This window comes from Scophthalmus maximus, chromosome 12 (genome assembly GCF_022379125.1).
Source record: "Scophthalmus maximus strain ysfricsl-2021 chromosome 12, ASM2237912v1, whole genome shotgun sequence".
In the NCBI taxonomy this organism is placed as follows: Eukaryota; Metazoa; Chordata; class Actinopteri; order Pleuronectiformes; family Scophthalmidae; genus Scophthalmus; species Scophthalmus maximus.
This window is the reverse complement of record NC_061526.1, coordinates 13,043,676-13,056,757: the sequence shown is the minus strand read 5'-3', so window position 1 is coordinate 13,056,757 and position 13,082 is coordinate 13,043,676. Positions and strand designations below refer to the sequence as shown.

At 39.7% G+C, this 13,082-nt stretch overlaps 1 protein-coding gene across 2 annotated transcripts in view; it reads left to right on the top strand.

Annotated features, from left to right (window-relative positions):
- The window catches only part of slc41a2b (solute carrier family 41 member 2b), a 30,313-nt gene extending 17,694 nt beyond the window's left edge, over window positions 1–12,619 (top strand). For both annotated transcript variants that reach the window (XM_035649298.2, XM_047335938.1), the window contains 3 exons: window positions 1,075–1,206; window positions 1,789–1,937; window positions 10,449–12,619. In XM_035649298.2, the coding sequence (XP_035505191.1) occupies window positions 1,075–1,206; window positions 1,789–1,937; window positions 10,449–10,634 (467 nt within the window). In that variant the 3' untranslated portion in view covers window positions 10,635–12,619. The remainder of the gene's footprint in view (window positions 1–1,074; window positions 1,207–1,788; window positions 1,938–10,448) is intronic.
- The last annotated feature ends 463 nt before the right edge of the window (window positions 12,620–13,082 follow it).

The following is a 13,082-nucleotide window of genomic DNA, read 5'->3' as shown; positions in this document are numbered from 1 at the left end:
GCAGTGTATCACTCCAAAAATCAGTTGTTCCACTCAGAGCTACCGCGGCTGATTCAGGAGACACAAGAAAAATGCACTTTCCTGAAGTGAATGGCATGTCTTTGTCGCTTTCATAAGAGTCGCACAGCTAATTTGTGGAGTGATTCTAATGTATCTATAAATTCATATCCTTCACAGCAGTTTTACAGAGTATGAAAAGTTTCTCCTTCAGGTCAGATGGCAGCAGGACATGCATGTTGATAGATCTACAGCCTCTGATTGGAGGAGAGCACTGACTTTTCATACAACTGTCTTTATTTCTTTATATAAATAAAAACCCACACCATCTGCTTCTGGCTGTGATTTGAACTGCTCTATGTTCACACTGAGCTGCTCTGATTTCCTATGGAAGTTTCACTAGGGGTGGGCCATCTCCGCACCTAATTGCACACAGTTATAGATATCAGTCCCATACATATACCTCATTTTTCCCCCCCAGCAAAGATGTCTGCAATGTATAAGAAAGGGATTAAAATAAGCCCCTTTGTCCGGATCCAATTCAAAATGTAATGGGTTCTTTCTTGGCCCATATCCCATCCTTAGACCAAGTATCCTGGAAATTCTTTTTGTGTTTTTTGTGTTATCCTGTTGACAAACAAACAAACACACAAGCAAATGGACAGGGACAAAAACAAAACCTCCTTGGCTTATGTAAAATACATCCATCTATGTGTTTTTGTCTTTGCATCAGATGACTAGTTTTTCTGCTGCTGAAAGAAATTAAAAATATATATATAATTTTTCATATATATTGGCCCATATATTTGGAAATGTACTTCCTAATATCAGCATTGGCCGCCATAAAATTATTGTTGTTCGGGCTCTAGTCAATAAACAAAATGTGTAAAATAGCTTTCACAGTTTTCTGATGTTTTATAGCCTAAATAATGAATGAATGAATCAATACAAAACAATCCTCAGATTAATCAGTGAATAAAATAGTCATTGCAGTATCAGTGCTTATGAATAGCTGTATTAAGTTGGCTTTGTTTCATTTTGCTCCAGTCATGAACTACAGACTTTTGTCATGTCCAGGTATCGGGGGTAACCTGGTGGCTATTCAGTCCAGCAGGATCTCCACTCACCTGCACTTCCACTGCGCTCCTGGGGAGGTTCCTGACGAGGCCAAGGGCTGCTACTACCCCTGCCGTACATTCTGTGGTACAGGTCAGTACATTATAAGATAAGATAAGATATACCTTTATTCGTCCCACAATGGGGAAATTTGGTCGTAACGGCAGCAAAGTGGACCGAATATAGCAGAATATAGAAAGAAATTTAAAGACATTTTAAAAAAAGCAATAGGTATTTACAAAATATAACAAAATAAAAATACTATATACAGAGCAGTAGCAATAGTTGAACGTGGAGAATAAATATAAAGTCACTTGCTGTATGTCAGTGGATCTGAACGCCCGTTTGTTCATGCAACTTTCCAATTAGCCAATCATGTGGCAACAGTACTGCGTATAAAATTCTGCAGAAACAGTTGACGTTAATGAAAAAATATGATCTCAGTTACTTTGATTGTTGATGCATGATTTATGATCTCCTGAGAAAGGTGTTAATAGTGTGATCAGTGTGATCATGTGGTCAGCGCTGCTGTTGCGTTGCTGTTGTGCAGACTCACCAGAAAGATGATTCGAATGCACAGGAAGAAAAATCTACGGCGAAGCTATTCAATGGAGCGTCTCTCTCATGCACCATAAATCTTTTTTCCCTCACGTCCTTTTTGTATTTTTTTCTCAGGAGCCAATCACAGGTCTGCTCAGGTGCTCATCCTTTTGGTGATCCCAGGTCACCTAATCTTCCTCTACACCATCCACCTGATGAAGAGCGGCCACACAACCTTGACACCCATCTTTATGTCTGTCTACCTGGCTGCTGCTATGCTTCAGGTGAGCGCAGAATAACTTTTAGTAGAAGAAGTTTCGGAATTCTAAAATAGTCGGTTATCAATGCTCATCTTTCTGCATGAAAGTTTCAAGGCTCAAGGGCCTTTTCACAACTCAGTCTTAACATAACAGGCATGAATGTTACATGAGAGAGATTCATTTTGATGGATTTTTACCTCAAAACAAAATACAGCAGGCCCAGGTACTTTAAATTGTTTAAAGATGCACAAATCCATATTTTTCTATTAATAATGGATTAAATTGTAATTTGAAAGTTGTCTCACACAAACCCACAGACATTGATCCCCCAAACCTGCAGTTCACCTCAGCTTTGAGGAACTTTGTTAACAGTAGTGCAGGAGAAGATGCAAGTGTGTTTCCTATGAATGCTTGGAGCGTTGTGGTATCAAGAAACGCCTGGAGGAATTTGACTTCTGTACATTTTTCTTTTGGCAGCAGACAAGATAATTACAAAGAAGCGACCTGAATTATGAATGAATGCTGTTAGTTTTTCAGGTGTACTATGATCTGTCTGGAATTTTTTAATTGGTGTGTTTTTGTGTGAGACCGTCTCTTGCTTTGCTCCTAAATCTTTAATATAGACATGAAACAGAATGGACATTCCCTGGCGTTACTGAGTCAATTAAGTCTATAGAGCTTCTTTAGGGATTCTTCAGTCCCTGATAAACTGTTACATGGCCGACACAGGCCAATGGGGCTGTGAGGGTTGAAATATTTTGGATACAGCCTGTTTCAATTCTTGATATTTATAAATAGGGATGTCCTGATAAAGTTTTTTTGTCCCTGATCCTGATTCGAGTCATTTAATATCGAGTATCTGCTGATACCGAGTCCCAATCCGATAATTGTATTGCATGTTCCTAGATAATGAAGTTGCACAGTGCATACTTCAAGTACAGAAATGCTCGTGCAGAGTAGAAATGCTCCCTCGTAAGTATGTTTTACACTCACTGTGTTTTTTTAAACTAAAAATGCCAAAGTCAAGTTTTTTGGGTCTAGAGAGAAGCTCCACAGCTGTAGCGGTCTGCAGCCAGACCCTCTTGTGGCTGACGTGAAACAAAGGATCGGGCCTACAATCCTGCTTAATAAAGCGGATCCTGGTCAGTTAATAAATGCCTTGATCGGCCCCGATACCGAGTGTTGAGATCGGATCGGGACATCCCTATAGATAAATTCAATGATTGCATTAAAGGGGCAGTAAGCGATTTCTAAAGCAGCTCAGCCCAGGCTCTGTAAATTGAAAACAATAAATGGTGCGGACCGCACCACACAACACTGAGTGCAGTTTGTAAACATCACTCATCGACAACTTAAGAGACGTGCTAGCGGCTGGCACAGCAACTGCCCAGTTTTGGCCTAGTGGTTAGTACGTCGGACTCCCGTACCCAAGGCTGCAGGTTCAACACAGAAAGAAACAAGCTTTCTCCCAAATGGCTTAGACATCACTTTGCTTTCTGGATTTTTAAAAAATTGTCTTAAATGATTTATATGTTGCTTTATGCCAAAAAAGATGACAAGTCATTGCATCACACATCCCTGAACTTTTTTCTTGATGTTTTTGTGAAACCATGGGGAAATTGCCTGAATTCTGCTTCAAATGAACAGCTCATAGCAACAAACGTAATATGGCAAGTTAGCTTAGTGAAGCATGTTGCAGAAATTACTCAAAGAATTTCATCTGCTTTGTCATCAGTGTATTTGTACAGACGGACAGAGAGAATAGCAGACACATTGTATGTCATGGTGATGTAATCAGTGAAATTGACAAAGGGTTGCATCTCAATTCCAAAGATAACATGGTCACCATGGCAACAGCCGTTGCATTAAAGTCTAAAATAAATGGAAGAATCCTTGTCTGTTGACCTGTCTCGAGAAACACTTAACAGTCAACACTGCACTTCCTACACTCACCAAGTTCATAGGATGAGGCCTTGTCAAGAACATCAAATGTCAGACAGATTCCTCCATTGATGTTGGGTTCCGGTGAATAATATTGTAAATAGTACAGTCTGCTCAATGTGAGAAGTGTCCTGAGAATCGACAAAAACTTCACCTAGACCTCCTTGCAGTCAGTGTTGATTTTCTAAGCCATTTTCATATAGATGCATTTCATCTGCATTTCAGTGACAGTGTGACTCACAAGTGACTCAGAATTAACAGATCTGCTTTAGTCCGTCACTAAACTCCTGCTGACGCTGCTAAAATACACGTTCATTTATGGATGTGTGGACACAGAACTTCAATCTCCGATCTTGTAAACTCCTTTTTTTCTCTTTAAAGCTTTTTTCATGAATTAACTCTTCCTAACATGAGAAAGGAAGCAAAGCCTTATATGTTTTTTTGGGGCGTTGATTATGCTAATTTGCTATCCTCGCTCAAATACGCACAGGAGGAATTTCTCATCTTCATAAGACCTCTTGGTACGGACAGATGTAATGGAAATTTAGGATAAGAATACTAAATGTTCTTGCATGAGGCCCCATGTCTGGGACAAATTAATCAACCGTTACTACTCATTAATATCTCCTATTCTGTGACTCTTCTGTGCCAATGCTGCATCTCTGGAAGCCATTCTTGATTGTAAGTGAAGGTGGAGGCTCTGGGGAATGAGTGTAGTGTATGTAAGTGAATCTCAAGCCATTACCGGCCGACTCAGATATGAATTTGTAAATGAGACTGTAACTACTCCTCATGAACTCTAAATAATTGCTAGATGTATTACTTGAGCATTAACATGACTGAAAATGTCTAATTTGATATAAGAAGGACTGTCTGAAGATTGGGGACAATGGCGCAATTGATTACAACTGTGCGAGGGATTGGAGGTTTGTGGTTGAGGGGTAACAGTAGGGTAACTTTAGTTGAATGCATTTCTTTAATTTGTGAGGGGCTAAAATAGTTGATGTTCTGGTCACACCTTAAAGTGGTGCAGCAAAATTGATCAGCACATCTTTTCAAAACATTTGGTCTGAGATTATACTTGGTTGGTGAACTGCTGTAGGTGGCAAGCTGACCACCTTACTTGAAATGCGACCTCACGACACCCAGTCAAAATATCACCAGGAGTTTCTCTCTGTTCTCTCTACTGCTCTGTTTACTTTCCCCTGTTTTTTGGTTCATTAGTGTACGTATTTACTTCAAAAGAAAAAAAGAAACAAACTGTGAGGGAGCTTTGTTGGGTTATTAGCACACAATATCTTCACGCAATTTATTTAAAAAGGAATATTTGTACTACTATTAACCCATGTTTCAAAAATGTAACAAATCACCGGTCAAAGTCTACAAAAGATAAACGTCACCCCCGCTAGCCAATCCAGTAATCACAGCAATTCCTTTGGAATGAAGAGAAGGGACAAGGCTTTCGCCAAAGTGAGCCCTCTACCAAGTGTTGCATATCAATTTCATCACTGCTTCCTCTGTATCTGTGGGTATCTTGTAGTTTTATTCTGCGGATCTTCAGCTGGAATTATCTGGAATGAAGATTTGTGAATGTTTGAGGATTAAGAGCAAAGTGTAAATGTGCAGTGGCTGGACCTTCAATGAGCCTCTTCCCCTACACTTCAACACCGGCTCATCTAAACGTGTAATTGTATAATCCCTGATTTCACAAGAAATGTTTAATTTAATTTTTTTTTTTCATATTTAGTTTCATATTAAGAGGGAAGGAAGCGCAGTTAAGGTTCTTGATAGATAGCTGCATTAACGATGGCAGCTGTAGTCACTAGACCCCAGTGATTTGGCGCTATACAAATATAAGTGAATTGAATTGTATCACAGCATATCTGTAACTTTAATCACTTAATCCTGCTTTAACCCTAAGTAAATATATCAATGTTTAATTCACACATGACTCGTATCATATCATTTGATAGTGTCATTCAATTAAAGTAGAAACAACTGTAAAAGTCTATTTCTTCAATATCTGTGATAAGCAGAAATTGTACAGGGTGTGGTTTGATCATGTTACATATAATAAGAAAATTAGGGTTGAAACTGAAACGTAGTTTGCTTCATTATGATATGTCTGCATCTGCAAACCTTACAGTACAATCAGTAGCAGAAAAGAGAGCGAATGCATTTAAATAGTAGTAATAACATTTTTAAACTGCAGTTTAATGTCCAGAGCATATTTCGGCACAGTGGTTGATGGCTTCGCTCAAATCTATAGTGAATAAAAATGATGAGTTCAAAGAACGAAACAAAAGAATAAAAAGTAAAATGTGCCCTTTCAACAAGACAACATGATGGAATAATGCTCTATAAGCCTACAGTAAATTGAAACATATTGAAGATTCAATAAGTTTGCAATAAGAGGTTAACCTCACAGAGGTACAGCACCAGAAAACGGTGGATGACAGTTTGGTAGTCTGGAAACTCCCAACTCTTGAAAAGGTTACACGAAGTTTAACAGTAATAAAAATGCATGACTATGGAAATGTAATGTTCATGGAGTCATGATACTGGGACATTTAATAAAACTAATGGTAAAGGTCCTGAGGTCAGAACAGGATCAAACACATCCAATAATTGCTGTTTTAAAGGCAATTTAGGAACAGGTGAACACCTCTCGCTCTGAAGCCCAAACCTCATTATTTCAGGGAAGGTTGGGTGTCAAACGTGATCAGTGTTTTCTTGAAAGATCAGACATGTGGCCCATTTAAGCGGTGAGAAAGTTTCTTGAGGTTTTGGTCCTCAAACCCCTGAGCTATGCTCAAGAGTAAGGCCCTCAAAAACCCAATGTAACAAGTGGTTAGACAAGGGGCTGGGAATCTTTTTCCTATGAGGGACCATTTCAATTTATCATATGTCCTTCGCGGGCTGTTCTGAATTATTGATCACATATATTATATTGAAGACCCGAGCACCTACTGTGCGAGGGCTAGAATACATTGAGTCTTGGCTTTCTGAAATGAGACATTAAGCAAAACACCCTGGTAGATCTGATGCATTTCCAAAACAATTATAATTCCTGGTTTGTGGTAGAGAAACTACTTGGCAGATGGAACAAACTTGAAAACAAATGAAAACCCAAAATAGAATGCTGATGTGTATTTTTTATCCAAGCCATTGCTTAATATTATTTCCTTCTGGCCTTAACATTATTTTCTTCTAGCTTGGCATCGCCAGACCAATTTGTTTTCGTGAATGGGTCTGGAACCTCTGGGGGAAATATACCGTCTTGTTTGTTTAACACTCAATAGCACATTAAACAGACTTCGGCACATAAGTGGAAGTCATATTGGTTGTTATTGGGTGCTTATCTCAGCAAATAAGTCACATGAACCAATTTTAAATGAACAGTTGTGACAGTTTCCAGTTTCACGTTGGATAGAAATCGATCTGAATGGGAGGCGACCAGACACGAATCAACATGAGCTCACTGTGTCTGGTTTATAGGCTAATTTTATTCAGGTCATGCACTAGGATAAGTTAATCTACAATATATAATGCAATATGTAATACAGATCAACAGAATTAAATTGCTTTTAACGGTGTGCAAATCAAGCATTTCAGTGAGTGGTTATTTAGAAGAGTACAGCTAAATTCAATTGTGTTCAGATGATACATACCTGTAATAACTAAAGTAGCAACAGAGGTAAGCAATACTGCATGTGCTCTTTGAGCATAGGATTGAGGTTGTGTATGCTTGCGTACATAATTGAGGCGCAGAGGCAGAAGTTAAATCTGAGCAAACAGAGCAGGGAACTTTGTGTCTTTGAGAAAAATGGCCTAAAATGAGGATTATATTTAAGGACATGCCAAACTGACCAAAGGGGATATATAGTGACCTCAGAAAATATTCAGACCTCTTCCATTTGTAGGCGTCATTAGGCCCCGAGCAAGGAAGGATTTTGATTTTGATTTGATCTTTTTTTTTCTTCTTTTTTCTGCCACGTTTGGCCATTTTTGAGGCGGTTCCCATGGGCGAAAAATCTTTAAATTTGACATCCACCCCAAATATTGAAGCGGCCCAGGGGCTCGATGGCACCCCCTTATGACATTTAGTATTGCGCTGGCATATAGTATCACCTACATGCATCACATTTTGTAGGCATGTGGAACTCCTTAAGACGAACAGCTTTGGTAATGCATTGCATCAACCATACTAAGCAGGAGGTGGGTTATTTTGGATTTTGTGTGTTTGGACACGTTTTATTTTAACAAACCCCTCCTTCAAATTTCACAGGAGCAAATTTGGTGTGTGTCATCTAAAGACCAATGGGATAAAAGGTTGCGAAAAAATTGAGTGTGTGTCAGAGGCCCTTGCCATGACAACGGGGGCGAAAATGTGCCGAATTTTTATCCTTTGCCGTGAAAGTGGAAGTTGCTGGTAATCAAAAGTACATGGTCCGATCTGACCCGAACTTCTCCAGCATGATAACAGCCCCGCCCTAAACACATCTACATACACAATATTAAACTAGTTCATAGCGCCACCTGCTGGGAACAGGAAGTCACGTCCTATACTTCTATATCCTCTGCCTTGCAGGTTGACCAGACATTCTAAAACACTTTGATGATGTAATGTAGAGAAATCTGTGATTTTTTTTTTTTGTCTGGCGCCCTTCCCGTGGCATGGGAGTGAATTTCGATGTGCTGCATTGTTCATACCAGGGCCCATGGCAACGCATTGTTTGCCATTGAATACAAATATGTGTTTGAGTTGGGATGGCTTGAGTCTCACGAAAATTAAATTATTGAAATTGAATGTAACTTATTTAAAATGGTTCTTTAGTTTTATTGTCAAATGGCTCAGTGGCGCCCCCTACAACATTTCAAAGTTAAGGCCTGCCGCTTTAGATTTGATGTAGATGAACCAAATTTGGTATGTACATTAACCATGTCAGGACCTACTAAAAAGCATCTGTGAGCCGTTACCTTTGCCTAACAGGAAGTCGTCGATTTTGAATTTAATGTGAAGCAAATGGTTCATTTGAGAGGTCAGATTATGTCCGGGGTGCGAGGAGTCAGCTGCGATCTTACCTGCACGCCTCAGAGTCCTGGAGGAGTACAGGTGCCATGACCTAAACCTCACAGGAAGTTGGCAATTTTGACTTGATTTAGAAAATGTCTGCTCAAAACAGGCTTGACTGGCTGTTCTGACAAAAGAAGGCCATCAGATGTCCAATTGTGTCCTGTCATCATGAATAACTGATAAAGCTTTGACATCATGTCATGACTGATTATTATTGGAGGGGAAAAGAGTGCATGTTGTTTAACAGGATCGCACATTCCATCACACAAATTCAAAGGCAGGACTATCAGAGGTTTGTGTTTTTTTCTACACAAATTGATATATTGTCATAATCAATTGATTACCATCAGCCCTTCTTGTATTCTTAGCATGGCAGTAACTCCTGATTGCAAAGGTTTTTGTTTTTGTAATGTTTGCACTCCCAACTCTGGACAGCTCATTTCCCCTTAAATTATAGACTCATCCTTATCATTTAATAGACTTCTCTTTTTCTATTCTTCCTTCCGTGCGTGGAAACTTTAAACTTTTAAATTATGAATAACACAATCTTAACTCATCTGTCGGTGTGCTGCTCTGTCCATTATTCCCGCTCTCCATTTACTCCAAACTATCAGTGTTCGGCGTCCATTCTACATGGCATTTTGAAGTACATATTGTTAATAAAAGCATCCTGCTTTTCGTCCTATCCTTTGGTTATGAATTACATTTGGCCTGCCTCATCTTACGCTCTTTGCTTTTGCCATATTGGTTTATATAGTGAAGAACGAAATAAAAAAGAACCGCTTTACTAGTCAAGTCAGAGAAAGAAAATAAATACATGAATAAAATTACAGACAGTTAGCATGCTAACATTTCCTAATTAGCACTAAAATCCAAGTACAGCTGAGGTTGATGAAAGTCATTCGTTTTGCAGGTGTTTGGTCATAAACCCGAGGCTACGTCCACACTGATGGGTTTTAAAAACAAAATAGATTTTTGGCTCCGTATCAGAAGTAATCTCCGTCCAAAACTCACACAAAACACAACAAATGCATATAATGTGCACATTGTCGTCTCTGCAGTCGGTTGCTAATTTACAGAAAATACAACGGAATGAGGAACAATTATGGTGAAAAGTAAGAGGCGGGGATTTCTTTTCTCGGACTGACGACAAGGTGGAACTCTTACTGACAGTGAGTGTTTGCAACGCTTTGCATTCACCACTGGTACTTGAGTCATTACCAATGAGATCAGGAGGTGAATCCAGGTTGTCTGCGTCATTGTGTCCAAAAGCTTTCATTTTTGTCTGCTCAGACTAAAAAGCAGCACCGGAGTTTTCAAACTGAAATTAGGCATGCAGAGTTTCCAAAAGCCTCTGCTTTAGTGCTATAAAACTCCAGAGTGGTGTGGAAAGGCGAGAACTTGTTAATCTATTCTTTCTGAAAGAAGTGGGGCCACCTGAGTAAACTTATGTTGGCTCCCTGCAGGATTCTCATATTCGGAAGCTGTAGCCTAATGCGTCTGTCTTTCTCTTTCAGGTGTTGCTGTTGTTGAGTATTGCAGACTGGATGGTGCACTCCATGTGGAGGAGCGGCAAAGACCCAGACAGTTTTTCCATCCCTTACCTGACCGCTCTGGGTGATCTGTTGGGCACCGCCCTGCTGGCTCTCAGTTTCCATTTCCTGTGGCTCATAGGAGACCAGGACAGCGATGTGGGCGACTGAGGCAACGGCGGCGCAAACGATGACCCTACTTCCTGCCAGCCGACTTCTCACGCCTTTAAGCCTTGTGGGAATGTGGGTGCTCTCGCTCACTGGCCGGCACATTCCATCGCTTCCCATACTGGATGAAAAATCTCTTAAACCACTTGATGGTTCATAAACTATTTTCTGCTCCTGGCTTTCTTTTTCTACACACTTAATCATCATCATCATTTGCACCTCAGCACACGCATATTATATTGCTGGTTTTGTTAAAACGAGCAGGAAGACACCAGCTGAGGAGTCTACTCTGCCAGATAAGTATAGGCTTGATTTCTTTCCCCCCCCCAAAAAAAAATATTTTTAGCTGCAATATGTTTTGGGGATTTGCCAACCACAGTGTCACAACATTTGTTTGTCAGTGGAGGGACACAGACAGCTGGGGTGAAGCCTGTTGTAATTTAGTTTCAGTTGATTCAACCTTCCTCCCAGTGAATCAACTCTGTTCATTCTCAACAGAGAAAAAGTCAAATGATTTCCTTCCAAGTGAATGATGTTTACATAGGAAAAATACAACTAATTGTCAAGATAAATGGATAATGTTAAAGTGAAATCTCATTTAATTAAAGTGTAAAAGTATCTTTCCCGCCTGACAGCCAGCACTGCACCGAACCAGGCAAGACGCAGTTGTTGAGAATTTGTTAAACCCTGCTACCAAAAAGTGAATGTCCAATCATTGCTTAGCAGTTGTACTTGGGTGTCGGGCCTGTCTGTGCAGCTTCACTTGGATTTGTCCACATGTTGAAGCTGTTTGCATGGGGCTGTAAAACACACAGAAGCCATAGGAATGGATTTAATAGTGGGTTTCATCTACTCTAACATTAGCATATCCAGCCAACTAGCTCATTGCCCACAGTGGTAACTGAACCTTACCTCCAAGGCTAAGGGGCACATCACGAGCTAACCACGTTTGTCTATAGGGCTACAGATGACGTTAAAAGAGCCCTGTTGCACAGCCACAATAAAAAAAATGCCCCACCCTATGTGGGAACTGTCATGGAATACTTGATTTGAAGAAGTTTACATTCCAGCGACCCCCAGCCCCTTTCAGATTGTTACATTTGCCAATATTAGTCCTCTCATCCCAAAACCCCTTTCACTACACTGGTGGTATATATTAACAGGATTGTGTTAGAATTGAAGACATTTTCCCTTATCATACAAACTATCTCTTTTGTGTAATACAAGAACAATGCTGGTTCTACACGGATCGTCATCTGGTGATGACACAGTTTGCCTACCATACGATGTATGTATCCATAAAGTTCACCATCGATGACAGGTTTAGAAAAACAGGAACTAAGGGTATCAGTCAGCAGAGACATTCACGTAATTTATCTTCACAGAGGTTCATCTGTTATATTCTGTCAATGTTAATACACAAATGTTGAATCATGTTTGCACACCGATCACAGGCTGTTTACATCTATGTGTCGTGTCTAACTGTATGCACACAATTAATTAGTAGATTTCATGTCCCTTCTATGTGAATTCAATTTATATCTGACTAATATTATAACTTATTCTGATTCAACAGCAGAATTCTGCAGAATAATCCATTTTCTTATTGTAATAATTCAGCAGCCTATTATGTGGCTCTCTTCAACTCCAATATGTGCCTCTTGAGATTCACAGATTGACGAGGTATTTCTCTCCGTCATGCCATTAATGCAAATTTCTTTCTACAACATTGTAATACAGAGCAATGACATGATCTTTTTGTACTCACTTTCAGTTGTACGACAGTGATGTTTTTTTGTTTGAGGAGTTTCATTCCATTTTAATTATTAGCTTGAAAGTACTTATAAATATCATGAAAGGTGTCAGATTCTCTGGGGCAACATACATTGTTTTAAAAGTTTATATTTTTTTCTTTCGGAATGAAACCTTTTCATTGCTTTGTGGCTCACATGAGCTGATAATGTCAAAATAAATATCCTTCAACTGTACAGCATCTCATTTCAGGCAATTATTCTTGAAGGGTTTAGCTGACATACCGGAGCAGAAAGGGAATGAAGGCCATCACATGTGAAGCAGATGAAAGCGTAAATATTGAGCCAGGGAGGAAAAGCAGGACGAGTAAAAATCCTAATTCCCCCGTGTTTGCCTGAAGGAAGACAATTCTCTATGATCTAAAATGACCTATGTTCTCAGATGGTCTCCATGACAACACAATCTGCTTCTCTTAACCTCGGTATTTGAGAAAACATGCATTTCTGCACAGATGTCACACATACGCCCCCTCCGGCACAAACAGCAGTGTATGTTTCTCCGTAAAAACGGGCATTGACTGAACAGTACGACATGGTGGAAATTTCAAAAGGAATGCGCGCATAAAAAATGAGTGCAAAAGTTGGAGTGCAACGAAAGAGCGAGGGCCTTAGAGTGTGCACGGGCATTGGGCGTGTTGGT